We start from the raw sequence: 26708 nt of genomic DNA on the forward strand, positions 1-26708 counted from the left end.
ATGAAAATTTTGCTCATCTAAAATAATTTGTTTTTCTAAAATGTTTATTACAAACACTTTTAAAATCCAGCTACCTGTTGAAAGAAATGATCTTTGAAAATACAGGTTTCACCTGATTTCTTCTGCAAAATGTCAACCAGAACATAGTCTGCTTACATCAAAATGACATTCAAAATGAGCAACCAGTTGGCAGTTTAGTTAAACATCCTGTATCAAATAAATTGATTTATTAAATGAATACCTTGGGATCCATTGCAAAATTCCTTTCTAGGTTTACTACTTAGTAGAGGGAAGCAGTATGAATATAAAGGCAGCCATCACCTTTTCTTAGAGAGAACTGATGCAATAAAAAATTCAATTATAGGGAAAAAAGTTCCTCTTCAATAAAACTGTTGCTCCATGGTGAGGAGAAAATAGCTATTGCCCTACAGAAATAACTTCTCGAAACATAAAAAGTTACCCCCTAGAAATGACAGTCTCTTCAACAGATGGTGCTAGCAAAACTGGACAGCTACATGTAAGAGAATGAAACTGGATCACTGTCTAACCCCACACACAAAAGAAATTCGAAATGGATCAAAGACCTGAATGTAAGTCATGAAACCATAAAACTCTTAGAAAAAAACATAGGCCAAAATCTCTTGGACATAAACATGAGTGACTTCTTCATGAACATATCTCCCCGGGCAATGGAAACAAAAGCAAAAATGAACAAGTGGGACTACATCAAGCTGAAAAGCTTCTGTACAGCAAAGGACACCATCAATAGAACAAAAAGGTACCCTACAGTATGGGAGAATATATTCATAAATGACAGATCCGATAAAGGGTTGACATCCAAAATATATAAAGAGCTCATGCACCTCAACAAACAAAAAGCAAATGAGCCAATTAAAAAAATGGGCAGAGGATCTGAAGAGACACTTCTCCAAAGAAGAAATTCAGATGGCCAACAGACACATGAAAAGATGCTCCACATGGCTAGTCATCAGAGAAATGCAAATTAAAACCACAATGAGATATCACCTCACACCAGTAAGGATTGCCACCATCCAAAAGACAAACAACGACAAATGTTGGTGAGGTTGTGGAGAAAGGGGAACCCTCCTACACTGCTGGTGGGAATGTAAACTAGTTCAACCATTGTGGAAAGCAGTATGGAGGTTCCTCAAAATGCTCAAAATAGACATACCATTTGACCCAGGAATTCCACTTCTAGGAATTTACCCTAAGAATGCAGCAGTCCAGTTTGAAAAAGACAGATGCACCCCTATATTTATCGCAGCACTATTTACAAAAGCCAAGACATGGAAGCAACCTAAGTGTCCATCAGTAGATGAATGGATAAAGAAGATGTGGTACATATACACAATGGAATATTATTCAGCCATAAGAAGAAAACAAATCCTACCATTTGCAACAACATGGATGGAGCTAGAGGGTATTATGCCCAGTGAAATAAGCCAGATGGAGAAAGACAAATACCAAATGATTTCACTCATATGTGGCGTTTAAGAACAAAGAAAAACTGAAGGAACAAAACAGCAGCAGAATCACAGAAGCCAAGAATGGACTAACAGTTACCAAAGGGAAAGGGACTGGGGAGAATGGGAGGGAGGGGAGGGATAAGGGTGGGGAAAAAGAAATGGGGTATTTTGATTAGCATGTATAATGTTGGGGGGGGCATGGGGAGGGCTGTGCAACACAGAGAAGACAAGTAGTGATTCTACAGCATCTTACTATGCTGATGGACAGTGACTGCAATAGGGTTTGTGGGAGGGACTTGGTGAAGGGGGGACCCTAGTAAACATAATGTTCTTCATGTAATTGTAGATTAATGATAACAACAACATAAAGTTACCCCCTAGCTTCTATATGTGGTTAGTTGTTTGTAAAATTGCATAAAAATTCGCATATTTCATAACCAAGATGACAAACTGTTAACCTTACAGATTTATTACCCTAGCAATATGGGCTTTCCAGAAAGATTTTATGGCAGCTATTATCACTCACTACAAGTGAGCAGCACCGTTTATGTTGCAGGTCCAAACCTTACAGGTCCAAATTAAGCAGAATCTCAATGTATTGTGTTTATTTGTAGGTCCTGGCCTACTATCAAGTCACTATGTAACCAAATATACTTTTCCATCTTTCTGAGGAAGCAGAGATGAGTACCTGGAGTGGAAGGAGGGAACGCAAAGGGGAGGTAGAAAGTTGGGGAAGATGAAACAGGTTTAAAATCCTTGGGCCAATTCTCAGACTTGATGTTGTGAAATTTTAAATTACTATGTACAGCCATCCAAATAAAGTGAATTATCCTCATATGAAAGCAAGTGAAAGTAACATAAAAACAGAGGCGAACAGCATGAATGAAAGTCACAAGAGTGATGTACAACTATCTGAGGACAGCCTTTAAGGTGGGAGGAGAAAGACAGAAGGACAGAGGAAAGAGCCAGAGAAAAAGATAGCGCTGGGAAGATAGAGCAGAAAGAGACTGCCAGAAACAGGGTTGGGAGAGAGAGGGAGGGTACGGGAGGCAGAAATTCACTCAGAGAAACAAACACAGGAACAGAGAACCAAAGAGAAGAGAACTTATCATAATAATCAAGCACCATCCAATTTTTAAACTTCTCAACACCGATTTTTTTATTTAGATTTTTAAGTGCTGGGTAAGTATATCTGAAGGTGCTGTATTTTAAGTCAGCAGGCCCAAAAATGTTTATGTTAAACATGCACGTAAACTGCCGTAATAACCACTATGCATGTAGGGAAGACATTTGGCATTTAACTGAATGCAGCTAAATCATAAGCTGCATTTAACTGACAATTCCAGATTGCTGAAGGAAGTAAACAGAAAAAGCCAGTCAGGCAAACGTCACTTTGTTCTAAACAAAACTTTTTTTTTTTCCAAGGGAGTAAGTCAATCAGGGGTCAGATACTAACTGGTGTTTTTCTTTCCATACACATAAAGAGAAACATAGTCTAATAAAATCTTTCCCTGAATGGAATATTGATAACATTACTGGAATTAGATTCTAGACACACACACACACACACACACACACACACACATGTGATTACAGGTTATGGATTAATCCTATTAGTATATAGTAAATCAAACCCAAAGCACTATAAACTCCACTTTAAAATGGAAGCAAATGATAATCTGGAACCCAGCCAGAAAGCCGTTTTTGGCTTTTCTCTGAAGCACTCTGCCATATGGCCCCAACAGCATTTTCAATCCAGAGAAGAGGCAGATGTAAAAGCCTCCTGGGCTGCCCACTGCTGCAACCCACAATTAATCTCTGACCACCAGTTTTTAAGCAATCACAGAAGCATCAATGCTAATCACATTGGAAGTCTTTATATGAATGTTTAGGCCCTGAAAGGCAAGCAGGGGAAAAGGTCAGGGGTATTTAACATAACTAAGCAGGGCTGGAAGAACACAATAATAAATAAAAACAGGAAGACTTATTCAATTTATTGACGTCAGTCTCCTACCACATACTCTCAACATTTTTCTTATTCAATCAACTAGCTAGCCATACCTCTATTGAGACTAAATACACAGACACACACCTCCCAAATGCCAGAACCTATAATCATAAATAGTAACTATGCAAAGAAAGAAAACACAACAACAAAATGCTCCACAATCAGCTTACCAAATGGCTCATCAAATTAGGTACTTGATCTTTCATAAACTGTATGCAAAGGGAGAACTTTGGGTTGTTTCCATTTCTGGAGCATGCCTGAAGCATTTTGTTTTTGGGAGGAAGTGAAACAGTGAAAGAGCACTGAGTTTAACAGAAGACAGTGTTCAAGTCCCAGTTCTGCCAACAAGTCATTTACTTTCATTAAACCTATCAGCATAGAAGCTTCCCAGTCTAGAAACTTGCACAGATAGAAAAAATGTGAGCTGTCAATAGGTAGCACCAATGACCACATATCCCTGCTGTTTGCTAGTTTAGGCATATTAAAAACACGTACCAACTCAGAGAGGCAAGTGAAGACATCCTGGTTGCTGAGGACTCCCTAAAACAATGATGGAGACTACCACAGGCTTTACCTGCCTTAATTATTCAATGTCCTGGTGATCAAAAGAACATCCATGAGCCTGGAAGATAAAAGTATGCCTGGTTTCCAATATTCAACAACCCACTTAAACTGTTATTGATGAAAATACTAATGGGATACTGTGAACTTAAATCCTTCATGGTCCCACTGGACTGACAAATGGCTTTGGCTCATTTTACAGATCAAGAATTATTTCCAAAAATAGTTCTGATTTCTGCCTAGCTATGAGGTTAAGAAGTATTACTCAGGGCCATTCAAAAGGAGGCTATCTAGCAGAATGGTTAAGGGACACAGTTTCTAGCTGCCAACTATATCCTCATTCCAATTCTACCAGGTAACTTGGTGAAGTAAACTACCCTCTCTAAGCCTCTATCTCCTCATCTGAAAAATGAGAAAAATAAAGTACTAATTTATAAGATTGATTAAGTAAAAAAATAACAGCACAGTGATAGGTCCATGGCAAGTACTTAATAAATACTAGCTATTGTTATTAAGAGATATTCTCAAGCAAAAAAGAATTCAGACAATGCTGAGTAAGCAGAGGTGCTTTGGCTGGAATAAGGTATGACATAATGCTCCCCTCCAAAAAAAAATTAAAAGTCATTACATAAAATGCTTACATTGTTCTAATCCATACTCCCTTCATTAAGAAAATTGGCTCAGCCTCTTTTCCCACCAAGCCTAAAATGCTGTCAGAGCCAGCCAGCACAGTCTTCCGGATAAATGACCATGCACAATGGAAAAGATAGATGTGCCATTGCCAAGAAGTCCCAGCATTCCTCTTTCAGAAGTTTAGCTAAAAAACAAAGATGCCTTAAAATTAAAACATAGATTAAATGAATATAAATCCTGGTAACTGGTGGCAGGTAATGGGGAGTCAGAAAAGCCACAGCTTCCCAAGACTTCTTGATTTCTGTCAGTCACCCCAAACTTGTAGTTCATCTTAGTGCTGAGAAAAGAAAGCTGTGGGTGCTGCAGGTGCACAGCCTTCAGAGAGCCCTGTGGGCCTGTGCTTCACATGATGAGTGGGAAAGATGGGTGAAGGGGAGGTAATGATGCTGTGTCTATTTGGCTATAGTCAGGAAGGAAGAAGCGGTCCACACTAGCTATTTGGGAAAGCTAAAAAAATCAGTGGGATTCCACTCTGAAGATAAAATTCCAAAAATTGTCTACTCTTTTTATTAACTTTGTCTTTTCCATTTTTGATGATTGTTCCTCTTCTTATTTTTCGTCTGATTATAAAAGTAATAAAATAGTAAAAGATAGAAATTTTATAATTTGCAGCATCTCTGGCAGATGTTAGAGCTGATCAAACACTTATCCCAAGAAAGGCTACTTACTCTTTGGAGGATCCTCATTATAATATATGCTTATTATAAACAATTTGGAAAATACAGAAAAGGACGGAGTGAAAGTGTTAAACATGTTTATCTCACCACTCAATGATAATCATATTTTGATCCATTTTCTCACCAGTCCATATTCAACTTTTAACATAAGTGAGATTGTATTCTATATACAATTTCTTATTCCTGATTAATATCTATAATTGCTGATTCTAACCATGCTTAACTTTATGCTCCCTTATGCTTTTTCTGTTCTACCTGATGTGGAATGTACACTTACAGTTATCCACAGAAAGCCTTTTCTGAGGAAAGGGCTATAAACATTTAACCAAGATACAGGTCTAAAATTATCTGTGAAGAATTTAAATACTGAATTCTTAATGGGTAAACCTTAACATCTAGAATTTGCTTTAATATACTTAGGAAAAATAGATGTGGAATTGGATATGTGAAAAAAGACCAAAAAAAAACAACCCCAAAAATGTTGGGTAATTGAAACATGGGTTCAACTATACTGTTCTCTTTACTTTTTACTATGTTTGGAAAAACCCATAAAACATTTTTTAAAAAGAGGCTTTTTAGAAAAGAGGCTTTCTGATAAAACCTAAACTTAGTAAGAGAACACATAGTTCCTACCAAAAAAATTAAACATTTTAAAAGTCTACTACAGTTAAGTCAAAGAATCAATATTCTGAGAAAGCTTGCAACTAAGTCATCCAAGGTTTATCTTAGAGACTATGAAGATACATGCACTAGCTAATTACTCATCCCACAGAAAGGCTGTAAGTGGACACTGAAACACTAATTGTAAAATGTTATTAATTAGAGCTACTTCTTACCAAAACCATATCCAGAAAAACACCACCAGAACCACTGGGATTGTATTCAGAATTATGGATAAAAATTTTATCATTTATAAAATCTCTGGCAGATGCTGGAGCTGATCAAACATTTATTTCAAATGAACATAAAGGTTACTTACTCTTTCGAGAATGCTTACTATTAATATAACTAATTCATGGAAACAGATCATTATATTCTTCAAAATTAAATTTCCACTTCTTTACTTACATATAAAATTTGACTATTTTTTTTCTAAATTAAAAAAGAAAATCTGTGTGAGATGCATAGCCCTTAACTACAAATGTGTCTACTTGTAGAGTATAGAAAAATCTTTAATAAATTTCAAATAAGCAAAAAAATTACATTAATCAACAGGTTCTTTATATTTAACTGCAACTGCAGATACCAATTCTTTTTGTGTTCTTTCAGTCCTACCTCAAATACTAAAGAAATCAAAGGTAAAACTGTTTAATTATATGTGCATCTAATTCCCAGGAATAAGATGCAGTTTGAAAAGTAAAAGACAGTAGACTGAGAATAAGGAGTCTAACTTACTGTGCTATAACCAATCACTGAATTTCTCAAAGGTTTCATCTGTGAAATGTATTTTTTTTTTTTTTTTTTTTTGGTGAGGGTATCTCTCATATTTATTGATCAAATAGTTGTTAACAACAATAAAATTCTGTATAGGGAGGTCAATACTCAATGCACAATCATTAATCCACCCCAAGCCTAATTTTCGTCAGTCTCCAATCTTCTGTTGCATAATGAACAAGTTCTTACATGGAGTACAAATTCTTACATAGTGAATAAGTTACATGGTGAACAGGGCAAGGGCAGTCATCACAGAAGCTTTCGGTTTTGTTCATGCATTATGAACTATACACAGTCAGTTCAAATATGGATATTCATTTGATTTTTAAACTTGATTTATATGTGGATACCATATTTCTCTTTATTATTATTATTTTTAATAAAATGCTGAAGTGGTAGGTGGATATGAGATAAAGGTAGAAAACATAGTTTAGTGTTGTAAGAGAGCAAATGTAGATGATCAGGTGTGTGCCTGTAGACTATGTGTTAATCCGAGCTAGACAAGGGCAATAAACATCCATGTATGCAGAAGATTTCTCTCAGAACATGAGGGGGGAGGTTCTAAGCCTCACCTCTGCTGATCCCCATTTTCTCACCTGATGGCCCCCTGCGACTGTGCCTGTCTTAGATTGTTCCTCCCTTGAGAAATCTTACCCGTCTCTGGCTAACCAGTCATCTTCCGGGGCCATACAGGGAAATGTGAAGTTGGTAAGTGAGAGAGAAGCCTTATTGTTTGAAAAGGTTAGCTTTTTACTTCTTTGCATATTTATGCCCTGTGGCTTCTATGCTCAGCATTTGTCTTGAGGTGTCTTTACCACTTGGAAGAATTATGATACTCGGTAAATTCGACATGTGGCACGAGTTCTATTTAAAGGTTGTAATTAGGTAGGAAGAAGAAAAGCTATAGAAGTAGCAGGCAGAAGAAAACCTGGGAAGATTGATTATTTCTTTGACATATCTTCTTGTAGAGTAACTTCAGCATGGATAGGTTTTAAACTACTAATTAAATTGTGCACACACATTAACATAATAGGAGTATAGTTACATAACCAAAGCATACCTGTAATTACCAGCCATCTCCAGTGAAACCAAGAAAACCAGTTAGGCACCTTAGGCATTTGTGAAAACTTATCTATGATATGGTGGATATTGTCCAACTGAACTTGAACAATCTGAGAGAATTCAGATAAATTAGAACAACCCATTCCTGGGGCCTGTTCACATCCCATATGTTCTTTAAACAGTAAATAGTCTGTGGCTGTAAGATTTTGGAGTGCTACAATTTGCACTTCTCCTAATTCTTGGTTGAGTTCCAACAGTATAAATCCAGTCAAATTTGTTGTTTTACTGTATGCACAGGCCAGCTTAGATATCTTCTTCATCATTCCCATGGCAAGTCCAGGAACTGGTGGGATGAGTGCATCTACACCTGTGGCAGTGCGTGGATCTTTGTTGGGGTTTTTTTTTTTTTTTTTGCTGATCATCTTCTGTCATGAGTCTTCCCGAGAGTGCTGATGTTGGAAGTTCTTTTTCATATCGTATCTTAGTTCATTTTCGGGGTAGCCAAATTAGGCTTTGATCCTCTGTATAAACACAAACAGACCCTTTGCCTACACTTTTATATGCCCTTTATATCATTCTGTAGAACTCATTGGAGGTCACCACACAGGAACTGCTTTTTTTTTTTTTTATCATTAATCTACACTTACATGACGAATACTTTGTTTACTAAGCTCTCCCCTATACCAGGTCCCCCCTATATACTCCTTTACAGTCACTGTCCATCAGCATAGCAAAATGTTGTAGAATCATTACTTGTCTTCTCTGTGTTGTACAGCCCTCCCCTTTCTCCCACCCGGCTATGGATGCTAATCTTAACACCCCTCTTTTTCTCCCCCCCCTTATCCCTCCCTACCCACCCATCCTCCCCAGTCCCTTTCCCTTTGGTACCTGTTAGTCCATTCTTGAGTTCTGTGATTCTGCTGCTGTTTTGTTCCTTCAGTTTTTCCTTTGTTCTTATATTCCACAGATGAATGAAATCATTTGGTATTTCTCTTTTTCTGCTTGGCTTGTTTCACTGAGAGTAATACCCTCCAGCTCCATCCATGTTGCTGCAAATGGTAGGATTTGCCCTTTTCTTATGGCTGAGTAGTATTCCATTGTGTATATGTACCACATCTTCTTTATCCATTCATCTACCGATGGACATTTAGGTTGCTTCCAATTCTTGGCTATTGTAAATAGTGCTGCGATAAACATGGGGGTGCACTGATCTTTCTCATACTTGATTGCTGCATTCTTAGGGTAAATTCCTAGGAGTGCAATTCCTGGGTCAAATGGTATGTCTGTTTTGAGCATTTTGATGTACCTCCATACTGCTTCCCACAATGGTTGAACTAACTTACATTCCCACCAGCAGTGTAGGAGGGTTCCCCTTTCTCCACAGCCTCGCCAACATTTGTTGTTGTTTGTCTTTTGGATGGCAGCCATCCTTACTGGTGTGAGGTGATACCTCATTGTAAGTTTTAATTTGCATTTCCCTGATAATTAGCGATGTGGAGCATCTTTTCATGTGTCTGTTGGCCATCTATATTTCTTTTTTGGAGAACTGTCTGTTCAGTTCCTCTGCCCATTTTTTAATTGGGTTATTTGTTTTTTGTTTGTTGAGGCGTGTGAGCTCTTTATATATTCTGGACGTCAAGCCTTTATCGGATGTGTCATTTTCAAATATATTCTCCCATACTGTAGGGTTCCTTTTTGTTCTATTGATGGTGTCTTTTGCTGTACAGAAGCTTTTCAGCTTAACATAGTCCCACTTGTTCATTTTTGCTGTTGTTTTCCTTGCCCGGGGAGATATGTTCAAGAAGAGGTCACTTATGTTTATGTCTAAGAGGTTTTTGCCTATGTTTTCTTCCAAGAGTTTAATGGTTTCATGACTAACATTCAGGTCTTTGATCCATTTTGAGTTTACTTTTGTATATGGGGTTAGACAATGGTCCAGTTTCATTCTCCTACCTGTAGCTGTCCAGTTTTGCCAGCACCACCTGTTGAAGAGACTGTCATTTCGCCATTGTATGTCCATGGCTCCTTTATCAAATATTAATTGGCCATATATGTCTGGGTTAATGTCTGGATTGTCTAGTCTGTTCCATTGGTCTGTGGCTCTGTTCTTGTGCCAGTACCAAATTGTCTTGATTACTATGGCTTTATAATAGAGCTTGAAGTTGGGGAGTGAGATCCCCCCTACTTTATTCTTCTTTCTCAGGATTGCTTTGGCTATTCGGGGTCTTTGGTGTTTCCATATGAATTTTTGAATTATTTGTTCCAGTTCATTGAAGAATGTTGCTGGTAGTTTCATAGGGATTGCATCAAATCTGTTTATTGCTTTGGGCAGGATGACCATTTTGACGATATTAATTCTTCCTAGCCATGAGCATGGGATGCGTTTCCATCTGTTAGTGTCCCCTTTAATTTCTCTTAAGAGTGACTTGTAGTTTTCAGAGTATAAGTCTTTCACTTCTTTGGTTAGGTTTATTCCTAGGTATTTTATTTTTTTGGATGCAATTGTGAATGGAGTTGTTTTCCTGATTTCTCTTTCTGTTGTTTCATTGTTGGTGTATAGGAAAGCCACGGATTTCTGTGTGTTGATTTTGTATCCTGCAACTTTGCTGTATTCCGATATCACTTCTAGTAGTTCTGGGGTGGAGTCTTTAGGGTTTTTTATGTACAGTATCATGTCATCTGCAAACAGTGACATTTTAACTTCTTCTTTACCAATCTGGATTCCTTGTATTTCTTTGTTTTGTCCGATTGCCGTGGCTAGGACCTCCAGTACTATGTTAAATAACAGTGGAGAGAGTGGGCATCCTTGTCTAGTTCCCGATCTCAGAGGAAATGCTTTCAGCTTCTCGCTGTTCAATATAATGTTGGCTGTGGGTTTTTCATAGATGGCCTTTATTATGTTGAGGTACTTGCCCTCTATTCCCATTTTGCTGAGAGTTTTTATCATGAATGGATGTTGAACTTTGTCAAATGCTTTTTCAGCGTCTATGGAGATGATCATGTGGTTTTTGTCTTTCTTTTTGTTGATGTGGTGGATGATATTGATGGACTTTCGAATGTTGTGCCATCCTTGCATCCCTGGGATGAATCCCACTTGGTCATGGTGTATGATCGTTTTGATGTATTTTTGAATTCGGTTTGCTAAAATTTTGTTGAGTATTTTTGCATCTACGTTCATCAGGGATATTGGTCTGTAGTTTTCTTTTTTGGTGGTGTCTTTGCCTGGTTTTGGTATTAGGGTGATGTTGGCTTCATAGAATGAGTTTGGGAGTATCCCCTCCTCTCCTATTTCTTGGAAAACTTTAAGGAGAATGGGTATTATGTCTTCCCTGTATGTCTGATAAAATTCCGAGGTAAATCCATCTGGCCCGGGGGTTTTGTTCTTCGGTAGTTTTTTGATTACCGCTTCAATTTCGTTGCTAGTAATTGGTCTGTTTAGATTTTCTGTTTCTTTTTGGGTCAGTCTTGGAAGGTTGTATTTTTCGAGGAAGTTGTCCATTTCTCCTAGGTTTCCCAGCTTGTTAGCATATAGGTTTTCATAGTAGTCTCTAATAATTCTTTGTATTTCTGCGGGGTCCATCGTGATTTTTCCTTTCTCATTTCTGATACTGTTGATTAGTGTTGACTCTCTTTTCTTCTTAATAAGTCTGGCTAGAGGCTTATCTATTTTATTTTCTCGAAGAACCATCTCTTGGTTTCATTGATTTTTTCTGTTGTTTTATTATTCTCAATTTTATTTATTTCTTCTCTGATCTTTATTATGTCCCTCCTTCTGCTGACCTTAGGCCTCATTTGTTCTTCTTTTTCCAATTTTGATAATTGTGACATCTGACCGTTCATTTGGGCTTGTTCTTCCTTTTTTAAATATGCTTGGATTGCTATATACTTTCCTCATAAGACTGCTTTTGCTGTGTCCCACAGAAGTTGGGGCTTAGTGTTGTTGTTGTCATTTGTTTCCATATATTGCTGGATCTCCATTTTGATTTGGTCATTGATCCATTGATTATTTAGGACCGTGTTGTTTAGCCTCCATGTGTTTGTGAACCTTTTTGCTTTCTTTGAACAGTTTATTCCTAGTTTTATGCCTTTGTGGTCTGAAAAGTTGGTTGGTAGGATTTCAATCTTTTGGAATTTACTGAGGCTCTTTTTGTGGCCTAGTATGTGGTCTATTCTGGAGAATGTTCCATGTGCACTTAAGAAGAATGTGTATCCTGTTGCTTTTGGATGTAGAGTTCTGTAGATGTCTATTAGGTCCGTCTGTTCTAGTGTGTTGTTCAGTGCCTCTGTGTCCTTACTTATTTTCTGTCTGGTGGATCTGTCCTTTGGAGTGAGTGGTGTGTTGAAGTCTCCTAGAATGAATGCATTGCATTCTATTTCCTCCTTTAGTTCTGTTAGTATTTGTTTCAGGTATGTTGGTGCTCCTGTATTGGGTGCATATATATTTATAATGGTTATATCCTCTTGATGGACTGAGCCCTTTATCATTATGTAATGTCCTTCTTTGTCTTTTGTTACTTTCTTTATTTTGAAGTCTGTTTTGTCTGATACCAGAATTGCAACACCTGCTTTCTTCTCTCTGTTGTTTGCTTGAAATATCTTTTTCCATCCCTTGACTTTAAGTCTGTGCGTGTCTTTGGGTTTGAGGTGAGTCTCTTGTAAGCAGCATATGGATGGATCTTGCTTTTTTATCCATTCTATTACTCTGTGTCTTTTGATTGGTGCATTCAGTCCATTTACATTTAGGGTGATTATTGAAAGGTATGAATTTATTGCCATTCCAGGGTTTAAGTTTGTGGTTACCAAAGGTTTAGGGTTAGCTTCTTTACTATCTTACTGTCTAACTTAACTCGCTTGTTGAGCTATTATAAACACAGTCTGATGATTCTTTATTTCTCTCCCTTCTTATTCCTCCTCCTCCCTTCTTCATATGTTGGGTGTTTTGTTCTGTGCTCTTTTTAGGAGTGCTCCCATCTAGAGCAGTCCCTGTAGGATGCCCTGTAGAGGTGGTTTGTGGGAGGCAAATTCCCTCAACTTTTGCTTGTCTGGGAATTGTTTAATCCCTCCTTCATATTTAAATGATATTCGTGCTGGATACAGTAGTCTTGGTTCGAGGCCCTTCTGTTTCATTGCATTAAGTATATCATGCCATTCTCTTCTGGCCTGTAGGGTTTCTGTTGAGAAGTCTGATGATAGCCTGATGGGTTTTCCTTTGTAGGTAACCTTTTTTTTCTCTCTGGCTGCCTTTAATACTTTGTCCTTGTCTTTGATCTTTGCCATTTTAATTATTATGTGTCTTGGTGTTGCCCTCCTTGGATCCCTTGTCATGGGATTTCTGTGTACCTCTGTGGTCTGAGAGGCCATTTCTTCCCCTAGTTTGGGGAAGTTTTCAGCAATTATTTCTTCAAAGACATTTTCTATCCCCTTTTCTCTCTCTACTTCTTCTGGTATACCTATAATTCGTATATTGTTCCTTTTCGTTTGGTCACTCAGCTCTGTTAGAATTCTTTCATTCCTGGAGATCCTTTTATCTCTCTCTGCATCAGCTTCTCTGCGTTCCTGTTCTCTGTTTTCTAGTCCATTAATGGTCTCTTGCATCTCGTCCATTCTGTTTTGAAGTCGTTCCAGAGCTTGTTTTATTTCTGAATTCTCCTTCCTTAGTTCTTGTATATTTCTCTGCAAGTCCATCAGCATGGTTATGACTTTGTTTTGAATTCTTTTTCAGGAAGACTGGCTAAAGCTATCTCCCCAGATTCCTTCTCAGGGGAAGATGTAGCAGATGCCGAAGCTGTCTGGGTTAGTCTTGTCTGGATCATATTTTTTTGCCTTTTCATGTTGACAGGTGCTATTGACTGTCAGCTGGGAGGGTCAAAATTTTCACTTGCTACTGGCCTTTCTTTACTGGGACAACTGCGACCCCTAGTGGCTTGTGTTGGGTAGTTGCGTGTAGAGTGGGTCTTTGTGTCTTGCCTGGCCGGAAGGGAGAAATTTCCCTTTCTGTGGGCGGAGTTTGTCTCAGGCTGCTTCTCTGCTTTCGCAGCGCCCAGAGGGGTAATGGATGGGGGCGCTGTTTGGCTGTTTACCTCCGTGAGGGGTCTCAGAGCTGTTGCCCAGGGGGTTAGTGCGCCCGGTTTTCCCTGTAATTTCCAGCTGCTGTACTGTGACCTGGGTTGTTTCCGTCAAGTTGTTAAGTCCCTGTCCCTTTAAGACTTTCAAAAAGCCCCCGCTTTTCTTTGTCACAGGGACATCAGCTTCAGCACCCGCTCAGTGGTCTTACTCCCTGTTCTCCCAGTATCCAGGGCCCCCTGGGCACGTACTGTGTCTGCGCTCTGGCCCAGATGGCTGGGGCTGGGTGTTCAGCAGTTCTGGGCTCCGTCTCCCTCCCGCTCTGCCTATTCTTCTCCTGCCGGGAGCTGGGGAGAGGGGCGCTCGGGTCCCGCTGGGTCGGGGCTTATATCTTACCCCTTTCACCAGTCGCTGGGTTCTCGCTGGTGTAGCTGCAGTTTGGCCACTGTCCTGCGTCTTATGGTCTCTCTTTTAGCGCTAGTAGTTTGTTGTATTTTCAAAAGTATATATGTTTTTGGGAGGAGATTCCCACTGTCCTACTCACGGTGCCATGTTGGCTCTGCCTCTCCTATGAAATGTATTTTCATTCACTCAACAAGGATTACTGAAGGCCTACAATGCATGAGATTTAACAACAAGGACAAAGAACAAGACTGATAAGATCCCTGTCCCACTGAAAGGATGAAATGAGCAGGGTATAACCAAGAAGGGTAGGCAGTACAACAGGAAAAGGAAAATATACTGACACATGCCTGGTTGTACAAACCCAGGAAGTACTCTGGATGCCTCACCTCACCCACCCACCAACCAGTTCATCACCATCACACTGACTTGCTCTTCAAATGTTTCCACACCATCACCCCCACCACATCATCCTAGCTACCATCCTCTCTTTGGTGGTGCACTGCAATAGCCTCCCCAACTAGGTAAACAATTGTATTCTGGCCACTCTCCGCTTGGTTCCCACCCTGCAGTTAAAACAAGCTTTTGAAAATGTAAATCTGATCAGGGGCATCAGCCTCCCTTCCCCCCATATCAGATCCTTTAATGACTTCCTATTGCCTTAGGATGGTCTACTAGGCACAGAAGGGCCTACTGCACCCCACCTACTTCTGCAGCCTCTCCTCTGTCTGTGCTGCAGCCACACTGCTCTTCTCTCAGTCTCTGGGCATGTCATGTCTTCACCACTATGCCTCTGCACATGCTGTTCCCCCTGCCTAGAATGCAATCACCTCTCCTTTCCTCCTGGGTAAAAACTCCTACTCACCCTTTTGTACTTGTCAAAACTTACTTCTCCAGGAAAGTTTCCTTTATTAAATTACATCCTTTCTAATAAAAGTGTCACAATGCTGTGTACCTCTCCTTTATATAACAGAAGTACACACAGAGTGTCATAGGAACCCAGAGGAATAGCAAATCTACCTGGGCAGGATCAGAGCTATCAGAAACAGTGACATGTAAACTCAACCTTGAAGGAAGAATAAGTTGTGTGTAGGAGAGAAAGACACAAAAATCAGAAACTGGCTTGTCACTTCCCTTGTAACCTCAAAGCACTTAATGCACTGTGGAGAATACTGTAATTGTTCACTATATATTTGACCTAAACTAAATAACTAAATACTATTCTCTTAAACTTAGCCATTGTACTGATTTGGAAGGACAAGTTAAAGACACATCCCTCACAACTGGTGCTTACACAACCAAAGAGAATATAGCATAAAATAGATACCATCTTGTTGAGATTTTAAAGAAATTCTCTTACACAGATGATATTACTCTTCATTGTTTGCTGCCTCACTCCTCCTTAGTGTTGATAATGGAAAGTAACTGTATATTAACAACAAAGGCTATCACTGATATTTTAATGTTTGAAAGACTTAAAAATGTAGCCCAAGAATTATGTCAAAAGTATTATAGTCAAATAATCTGCTATGCTTTTCATTTGCTAAAAAAATAAATAAAACATAATAAAAGTACTGCAATGTCCTGATTTTAGTAAACATTTATATTAGGTACTAACCAGCAAAATTCTGGAATTTTTCTCTTCTTAACAGAAAGAATCATTCTAAATTTCAAGAGGCTAAAGATAATGCCTTTGAAGCTAACATTCTATATCACTGCAGAGAAATGTGAATCCATTTCATTATTGCCTTGTGGAATTGTCAGAAATGCTACCCATGTAATGTAAGTGGCATTAGAAACAATGACAATCTAGAAACAATAAGCACACCTTTACCCATATCTTGGTCTCTAAATACCATTCTCCAATAAAAGAGAACAGGGTTCCTTAGAAAAATGGTTGATTCTAGAGTTGGGTATAGAAAATATAAGATGAGCCTGGAATCTCCTGTGATGCCAGCATGTAAGAAAAATCTTAAAAGTAAAGGTCAGCAGCTTATTAAAAGAATACAGATGCCAAACTAAAAGAGTACTAATGGCTAAAGCTAGAACAACTTGAGCAGCAAAATAAATAACGACTGTTATATTTTAACTCACAGAATATAATAAATAACCCAAACTTCATTATGATACTTTTTAAATGGGGGAAAAGGGATGGCTCTTCCTTACACTAGAATTCCAATTAATAAATGTAGAAGGAAAGAAGGAAATAGAAAAATCACAACAGGCAAATACTACAGAAGTAACTGTTACAGACAAGATCCACCAATGGATGCTAAAATTAGGGGGAAATGTGAGGCAAAACATTTGCATAGTCAACAATCTCCCCCAAGATATTTACTAATCCCAAAGAAAAAGTCAATAACTATACAGTGGAGAAACCCAGCAGACACCACCTTAGCCAGGTGATCACCAGTAGTAAGACATACTAACATCATGAGCACACTGACATTATGCACAGAGGACATAACCTCAGTTTGGTGGATTCCCTGCCAAAAATGTATGACCTTATTCCACTTGTGAAAAAATGTCAAACAAACCCAGGAACATTCTACAGAACAGTCTTCCAAAGTGCCAAGTCATGAAAGAAGGAAAAACTAAGGAGTACAGTGGAGGAGATGAAGTAAACTAAATATAATATACTGAGAGGATCCTGTAACAGAAAAATACAGTAGAAAAGCTGGTGGATTCAAATAAGGACTGTAGTTCAGTTAATAGTATCATACTTCCAGTAGTGTAAACTTCCAGGTTTTGATTAATTTTACTACGGTTACATAGCATGTTACATAGTGTGGTTACATAGTACTGCTAACATAAGGGAAAGCTAGGTAAGTTGCGTACAGGATTTCTCTGTACCATTTTTGTAACTTCTTTACATCTAAAATGAATTTAAAATAAAACATTTTAAAGAAACATTAAAAAGGTACAGGTGGAATTACAGCACCATTCAACTATGAAGACAAAAACAGAACAGCAAACAAAAGCATGATTTTGCTCCATGACTGCACCTCCTCCTCTGCACCCTGCTCACACTGCCCACACAGAGAGGCAGGAGATGGAGACTAGAGGGAGGTGGTGGAGAAGGAAATTACACACAGCTAGTAGGAAAGAGAAGCATGTACTATAACAATTTTCTGAAGGCCCACCCCTGATGTTAGGGAAGAAGACTCACATATTATTCACAAAAGCCATAAAGATTACTGTCAGGTGAAAGAAGAAATAAAGGTTTGTGGGTGGGGAGAGCAGGGGTAATGGGAGGGAGGAAAAAAATGATATTCATCTGCTAAGAAGATTTTATAATGTTTTTATTTGTGTAGATGATGGAGAGTAATCATTTAGGGAAATGGCTAGAATCTGAAACTTTATCAATACCTTCACAATGTATTATTTTGGTCAAATAATGTAAATATTGTTTTCCTTTAAAAAGTATTATACTGATAAATCAGTCATGTCTATAAAAAAGTCAAAGTTAACTTTCACATTTGCTTTTCATCTTTACAAGTATATTTTTCAATTAGCCTCATGACTTCAAACTCACACTTTACAAAAAGGACGACCTGCACTCCAGCTTTAACATTATTTCAACATATAAAGAATAATGTACAACAAATGTCCCTGTGAATAATCACACTGAAGAGACATAAGGAATCCAGGGCACTCAGAGGAGGAGGACAATCTGACAGAGTAGAGAGAACATGGGCCTTGGAGTAAGATGGACCTGAGACTAAACCTGAACTCTGGGACTTAACTGACTCCTGGATCCTAAGCGATCTTTAACTATCTTGCCTGCAAAATGGCAAAACTATCACTTAACTCACTTAATTGTAAAGATTAACTTAGGTAATTGAACATAAAATGTTTGTCCTATGGAAAAATCACTCAATAAATATCATTAGTTCTTTCTACCCTTCTCTATTTCACTGCTAAAGAGGTGTTCTCTGAAAACATACCGATTGAAGTTAATGTCTGGGTAACTGGAATACTCCGATTTCATCTTAGCATTTCGCCGTGGAAATGTGCAGAAGAAAGCATTAGCTAAAAGACTGGCAATCTGTTCCTGTGACATTGTGATGGAATGATTCATCTTCTGTTTTAGGAGTGGTATTGGCTGACAGAGGAAACAAAAAACACAGACAAGAAGAACAATAATTAGTTTAGCAATTTCAAAAGCAGAGGCACCAAATTGCATTTACTAAATTAAGGCAGGAATTATTTCAGGCCACTCTTGAATCCTTAAATCAGCAATACTGTTGAAGTCAAGGGCAGCTCATCAAGGATGATTGGAAAAATGTACTCATTTGACAAACAGCAGATTTCTAATCAATAATGACAGTGAAGAGAACACAAACTTTATTTATTAGTGAAAAACAATATTGCTTTAGCAAGTAAGAAGCAAAAATACATTACCCATGTAATGAAAAATTAAAACAAAGAAACAGAAAAATGCAATGCTGAGTTTAGCTATTACTACATATTCCAAATTTGGTTTTCACTTATAGTAAAAATTTTTGGCCATAGCAATTTTTCTATTTTAGTCCTAAATAAAATGATCTAAGGAAAACACATCAATAAATAAGTCTTTTCCTTCTACTTCTGAATCACCCTTCACATCAACAATTTCTTTACGAGACCCAAATATAATTTTATTAAAACAATTAATGGAATACATGTATACATGTGTATAGGGACTTATGTATAATTTGTAAGAAACAGGCATTTCCTACATAATTCTAAGTCAAGGAAGATGCAGGACATTTTTCCTTCAACTTTGTAATGTCTGAAATGTCTTCCAGTTGTACCAAACCCAAATTCACTGACTGTTTATTTTCAGTACAATCCACAGGATCTGAGTATTATGTTCAGTGAGTTTTTTGTATTGTAAATGTTTAAACTATGTTTTTAAAGACATGTTGGTAAAGACAAAGACCAACTGCTACTTTATGTGTCCGTTTTTCAGTTTCAAAATGCTCCAACATAAAATTTAGAGATGCTTCTCCTTTTTTCAATGTGACCCAGAACTAAGAATCCTGGGTATCTACATTCATCTCAAACCAGTGTGCAGAGAGAATTGCCCTGGTCATTTCTCAGGAATCAATACCCAACATGACACCAAAGAAAGGCAGGCAAGACAAATCACAACTGTAGTGCTGTAACAATGAACTTTTTTCTGCATAACAGAAAATACACATCATTCCTAGCATAAGAGTTTGCTAGAAAAAAAAAAGTTAAATTGCAACTTAACTATTTCTCTTGGGAAAATACAAAGGTAGACAAACAAGGAAAATGTTAAGAATTTATTTTCATACAGCATCCCCATTTCTATGAGAAAATAGCTCATATTGATCTCTATTTCCCATCCTATACATTTATTTATAGCCCAGCAATGAATTTTGAAAAGGTGGTTTTGGTAAGAAGTGAGTTTCAACTACCATTTATCAAGTTATCCACAAAAATTACTTAAAAAATTAATGGTGATACATGATTCACGGACTTTAAGCATAAGTTATTTTGCCCCCCATATAACCAAATACTATAATTTAAAATAGAATAAATATAAATTATTTCTGTTTTCTTGGTGAGGAGAAATGTCCTGACCGCTCATACTTGGGGAAAACTACAAGATTTAAATCTTTTCATCAAGCACTCAGCTATGTAAGAGACTGGTTAATATGAACCAATATCTTTCAAAAAGCTCATGTCCAAAATTTAATTTCCTTTTCATAAATCTACAATTAACTCTAGATTTGGCCTAGAGAATGTTGATGTGATTAATTATTACATAATAACATATGCAATTTAACTTGCCAAAGATACATTTTGACATCAAATAAACTGTTAACTTTTACAGCAGAGATTTATTTTTCAATAGAGAACAGAGCACAGAATTAAAATGTTCTCCCCATTAGTACACCAATGGAAGAAGAAAGTTGTTTAAAGCCACAACAAAATGTTAGGGAACCACTAGTTTGATTTTGGTTCTACAGCGTGACTTGTTATTGCTTATAAATTTCTATGCATTTGAAGATACATCTCATAAAATAAAATACAGAAACTTTCTTTCCTAAGCATGAGGGGAAGAGAAGATTTAAGTAATTGGTGTCTACAGGCTATACACTGTCAAGTATGAACCACACACTGAATTCCAAAAGCATTTAGTTAAGCACCATGTTAAAAATGGGGATGCAAAGAGGCTCTCCCTTCAAGGAGAGTATCATCTAGTAGGAGGAGACATGTAAAGACATAAATTAAAAAATAATGTTCTAAATATGATGAGTACTACAGTAAGGTTTCACTTGGTTGGGCAGTAGTCAATTCTTTGCAGAGAAAATAAGATAGGCAGACCCTAATAGGTAATGAGAGATTTTACTAGATAAGGAAAACAGCAAGGAAGAAAAGAAAAAAGAATGAACATGAAACATAAGCAAATAATGACTAACATAAACAAAAAAATGAGTTTTAAAATATATTTTCTCTGACCAACAGAAAAACTTGAATTTCAGACACAATGCATTAATGAGGTGAAACTGAAGTTACATAAAATAGGAAATACCTCAGTAAAATGCTAACAAATATGGCACACTAAAGAACATTCAATGGTTCTCAACTGAAGGTGACATGACCCTCAGGCATTTGGACATGTTTTTTGGTTGTCCCAGTGACTGTGCTTGCGGTTTTTGGGGTGTCCTAGTGACAGACTGCAATGTGCAAGATTATCCCACACATTCAGAAATGATTCCACCCCAAATGTCCCTAAGGCCTCTCTGGAGCAACAGTCTTAACAGACCCCTGGCTACATCCGTGCAACAAGGGGAATGGCCTGGAATAAAAGACAAAGGAAACGTCAAGCCACTGTTGTGAGAACATTATGAAGAACAAAACAAAAATCTCTTTACGGTAGTTTAAAAATATGTCCACAGATTCTTTTTTACCTCCTCCTTTTAAGAAATACAGTCCGTTCCTAATTACAACCCTTAAATAGAATTAGTGCCTCATATCAAATTTACCGAGTATCATAATTCTTCCAAGTGGTAAAGATACCTCAAGACAAATGCTGGGCATAGAAGCCACAGGGCATAAATATGCAAAGAAGTAAAAAGCTAACCATTTCAAACAATAAGGCTTCCCTCTCACTTACCAACTTCACATTTCCCTGTATGGCCCCGGAAGATGACTGGTTAGCCAGAGACGGGTAAGATTCCTCAAGGGAGGAACAACCTAAGACAGGCACAGTTGCAGGGGGGCCATCAGGTGAGAAATTGGGGATCAACAGAGGTGAGGCTTAGAACCTCACCCCCCCGTTCTGAGAGAAATCTTCTGCATACGTGGATGTTTTATTGCCCTGGTCTAGCTTGGATTAACACATAGTCTACAGGCACACACCTGATCATCTACATTTGCTCTCTTACAACACTAAACTATGTTTTCTACCTTTATCTTGTATCTACCTACCACTTCAGCATTTTATTAAAAATAATAATAATAAAGAGAGAAATGTGGTATCCACATATAAATCAAGTATAAAAACCAAATGAGTATTCATATTTGAACTGACTGTTTATAGTTCATAATGCATGAGCAAAACCGAAAGTTTCTGTGATGACTGCCCTTGTACTGTTCACTATGTAACTTATTCATTATGTAAGAATTTGTTCTACATGTAAGAACTTGTTTGTTATGCCTCAGAAGACTGGAGACTGACGAAAATTAGGCTTGGGGTGGATTAATGATTGTGCATTGAGCATTGACTCCCCTATACAGAATTTTATTGTCGTTAACAACCATTTGATTAATAAATATGAGAGATGCCCTCACAAAGGAAAAAAAAAAAAAAAAAAAAGGACAGACTTCCAATGGTAAAATAAATAAGTAACCGGGATGTAATGTATAGCATAAGGAATATAGTCAAGATATTGTAACAGCTTGGTAGGGTGATAGCTGGAACCTAGAATTGTGTATATAAATGTTTTACCACTGTGTTGTACACTTGAAACTAATGTAATGTAATACTGTGCGTCAACTACCCTTCAATAAAAAATAATTATTTAAAAAAAAAAAAAAAGAAAAGAAATACAGTCCGATTACTTTCTTCTTGAGTGTGGGCTAGATTTAGTGACTGACTTCTAATGAACAGAAAAGCAGTGGAAGTGCCAGTAAGTGCCTTCAAAAGCTAGGCCAAAAAAGGCACTGTGATTTCTTGCTTTCTCCCTTGGGCTGCTTGTTCTAGGGAAGCTAGCAAACATGTTAGGATACTCCATCAGTCCATGAAGAGGCCCATGGCAAGAAACTGCGACCTTCTGCCAACAGCCATTGCATGAGCCAGCCTAGAAGCAGCCCCTCCAGTCTCAGTCAAACCGTTAGACTGATGCTGGTTTGGTCGACACCCTGACTACAACCACAGTAGATACTGAACGAGAACCACTCAGCTAAGCTGCTCCCAGATTCCTGACGGACAGAAACTATGACGTTATAAATGTTTGGTGGTTTTAGCCATTAGGTTTTGAGGCAATTTCTTATGTAGCAATAAATAATTAATATACACCAAGCAAAACGAAATAATGCCAGATTCTTTCTTTCATTTTTAAAAGTTAAGAAAGTGCCATGAGCTCAACTGCTATATAATATATCACTTTGCTGGGAGGGAGGGGATTGGGGGGGGGGGCATTAAGCCATCTAGAAGATAAATAAAATGTTCTAAATCCATTAGTATGTCTTGAAACAATGACTACTTTTTTGTTTTTTAAGTTAGAGACTGTTTAAACAAGAAGAGAAAAACAAAGTCTGGGCAAGCACACTTTAATGTAAACCGGAGCTTAGAAATTGAATGCTGCATTTTTAATGTCCTTTCCTAGCACTCTTGCTAGCCTGTGACCTTTCCCTTGCTGTAACAAAACTCTTTGGTCTCCCATCTCTCTCTTCTCTCTCTCTGGTGATTACAATTTAAGGAAAATTCAACTGTAAGGCTCACGAAAGGTACTGAGGAAGAAGTTATTTCTACTAACCTGGGTGCATATATTTGGCAGACAGAGTGCAATTTTTACCATATCAGGCAAAATGGATTGATATAAATGTTGAGCTTCTGCTTCTTCAAGTACCTAAAAATGATTAAAACATGTTATCAGTGAAGAATAATCAATAAATGTTTGTTATGAAATTAAATTACGTACCTGCTTTTCATAGGATCCCATAATAAGGCACATTATCAGCATCATCTAACACATGTAAAGGTACATCAGCAGGTGCTCTAAGGTAAACCTACAAATAAATGTAGGCAATTCTCCTTAATGCCCTCTGAAAACTAAGTATCCCAAATAGCAAATATATCTCGCATTGATAGTCACAATTAAATTAAACACTTGCAAATAAAAAACAGTACATTCTGCCCTTGGTTACAACTAAAAACTACTAGACAACCAAGGACTCTCTTAGAAGCCCTCAAGGATCCACCTAACTTCAATGGTCTGTAACTTTAAAAAATCACAATGAAAGCCATACTAATTATTTCAGAGCATATTGTATCAAATCTAACCTCTTGAGTAGTAAACAATGAGATTTCTGATGGCCTTAGAATTTTCCATTTTTTAGGAAATGTCAAACCGTTAGACTCTTGGGAAGTTAAAAATCACAATTACCATATAACTTAAAGCACAACAAAGACAACATTCATAGCTTACTTTTGTCTCTTAAAATTTCTCATCTCTACAAGGCTTTAGATGCTACATTAAGCCTTTTAATCCAATTTCTAAACATCAGGGTACTTCTATATCAGAACTAGACCCCAAATGATCTGGCCTCTACTCCATGGCTCTCCCCAGTTCCCTATATAACCAGTGATTGACCATTCACAAATATCTACAGATTTCCTTTCCTATTAGAATATAGATATTCTCCAATATCTGTAGATTTCCTTGCTTTACTGAAAGGTATATCCATTCATCTATCTATAGCTGGACAGGGTATATGTGTATAAATACAAAAAGTAAAAAATGTAACTGGCATTCACTTTGGTTTTATAGGGAATTTCTAACACCAAGAATTTTCTTTATACCAAAGATCTGAAACCCCTGCTTGCCTCCCTCTATAAATAAGAATGGTAGAAAAACTGGTATTCAGAATGAATACAAACATAGTAGCAATTCTGGAGTTTGGGATTCAATTAATCATAGGTACACAGAAAACTAAGCAAGTAAACAACACAATTATTAATTCCAAGGAAAATAAAAAGTTGTACAAGAATGGAAAAGCAACCACATCTTAGATATGAATAGCATTTTCTACCATCCTACTAACAGAATATTGATCTAACTGAAATAAATATGACAACTAGAGTGGGAAAATGGGGAAGCAAACATAAGGCCTGTGTCAGTGATGACAGGGGAAGTGAATGATGGCTAAATCCTTATGTTCTGTAGTGGGAAGTTAATATATTTTTAAAAAAAAGAGCTAGCCTAAAGTAGTCAACTGTCTGCTTCTTCATTATATGCCTCTTTAACTCTAAGGAAAATAAAAACTAAGTTAAAAAATTATGTTCATATAAGTCATTCTATTGTTTTAAAGATACACATTAAGGATATTTGCTTTCCTAAACCTGAAAATGCCTAATATATATTAATGCATTTGTTTAAAATGTTCCAAGTCTTCTTACTTATAATTTATCTCTTTGCTTTTCAAAACACTTTATTTGGAAATAACTATAGACTCACAGGAAGTTGTGAAAATAGTATAGAGGTCCAGTTTACGCTTCAATTTCCCTTAATGGTTACATTTTATATAACTGTGGCACAATATCAAAACCAGGAAATTAATACTGGTACAGCATAGTGTATTGTTCTGTGCTATTTTATCATGTGTACATTTGTGTAACCATCACAAAATCAAGACACAGTACTCTTCCACTACAAATCTCTCATGTTACCCATTTATAGTCACAACCCTCCTGCTTCCAATCATTCCTAAGCCATAGCAATCACTAATCTGTTTTCCATCTCTATAATATAGTTATGTTATATAAATGGAGTTACACAGTATATGTCCTTTTAAGATTGACTTTTTTCTTCACCCTGAGATCTACTTAAGCTGATTCAAGTATCAACAGTTAATGTCTTGTTATTGATGAATACAATTCCATGGTACAAATATACCCACAGTTTGTTTAACCATTCACCTACTGAGGGGGCATTTTGGTTGTTTGCAGTTTCGGCTGTTACAAATAAAGCTGCCTTTTACATTCTTCTTACCAATATCATTATATCTGAGATGATTTCTTATAAATCAGCATGTAGTTTGGCATTCTGTTTTTCACTCCACTCTGTAAATCTTGGTCTTTCAACTGGCAAAATTAGACCATTAACATTTAACTGTTGATATGTTAGAACATTTTCAATTATTTTCTATTTATGTTTCCTTTTTCCATCCTTCCTGTGGATTACTTGAACATTATTTTAGAATTCCATTTTTGTCTTATGTGTTTTTAAGTACATCTCTTTGAATAGATTTTTAATTGGCAGTTTGAGGCATAACATTATATAAAACATCACAGACCACTGGTGTCAACATCTTCTTACTTCCAATGTAGTATATAAACTATACCTTTCCTTAGGTCTCTTTACCCTCTCCCATTTATAATACAATTGTCTTTAGTATTTCCCTACATACACTGAGGACATTAAACAGTGTTTTAGTTTTTGAAAACAGTGAAAGAGAAAATGTCACAAAAAATTTAGAAAACTCAAGAAGAAAAGTCATTTTAATTTTACTCCTACTGATGTTCTTTCTTCCTTTCTAGTGTTCTAAGATCCCATCTTTAATCATTTCTTTTCTGTTTCAAGAAATTCCTTTAGACATTCATTTAGGATGGCCTACTAATGACAAATTTTCTACCCTTTCCTTCATCTGAGAGCATCATTGTTTATTGTCACTCCTGAAGAATATTTTCACTGAATATAGAATTCTGGGTTGACAGTTCCTTCCTTTCAGTGCTGCACAAATACTGTTATCACCTTTCTGGCCTCCATATTTTCTGATGAGAAATCCAGTGTCATTCAAATTGCTTTTTCCCTATAGGCAAAGTGTCATTTCTTTCTTGATGCTTTCAAAACTTTTTTCCTTGCCTTTAGTTTTAAAAAGCTTGACTATAATATGTCTTGGCATGGATTTCATTGGGTTACCTTCTATGAAGTTTGCTCAGCTTCTTGAAACAATAGGTTTAGATTTTTTGTCAAATCCAGAAAATTTTTAGCTCTTATTTCCAGTATTCAGTTACTATTTTGAGTATTTTTTCAGCCCTACCCTCTTTCTCCTCTTCTTTCAGGCCTATAGATCTCTATT

General features: G+C 37.1%; 1 protein-coding gene across 3 annotated transcripts in view; it reads right to left on the minus strand.

The window, feature by feature from the left end:
* The window catches only part of PARG (poly(ADP-ribose) glycohydrolase), a 179050-nt gene that overhangs the window by 85321 nt on the left and 67021 nt on the right, over positions 1-26708 (minus strand). For all 3 annotated transcript variants that reach the window (XM_057505767.1, XM_057505766.1, XM_057505765.1), the window contains 2 exons: positions 23384-23476; positions 18335-18492 (listed from right to left, as the gene is read on the minus strand). In XM_057505767.1, coding sequence (XP_057361750.1) covers positions 18335-18492; positions 23384-23476 — 251 coding nt within the window. The remainder of the gene's footprint in view (positions 1-18334; positions 18493-23383; positions 23477-26708) is intronic.

The sequence above is a fragment of the Manis pentadactyla genome, chromosome 8 (genome assembly GCF_030020395.1).
Source record: "Manis pentadactyla isolate mManPen7 chromosome 8, mManPen7.hap1, whole genome shotgun sequence".
In the NCBI taxonomy this organism is placed as follows: Eukaryota; Metazoa; Chordata; class Mammalia; order Pholidota; family Manidae; genus Manis; species Manis pentadactyla.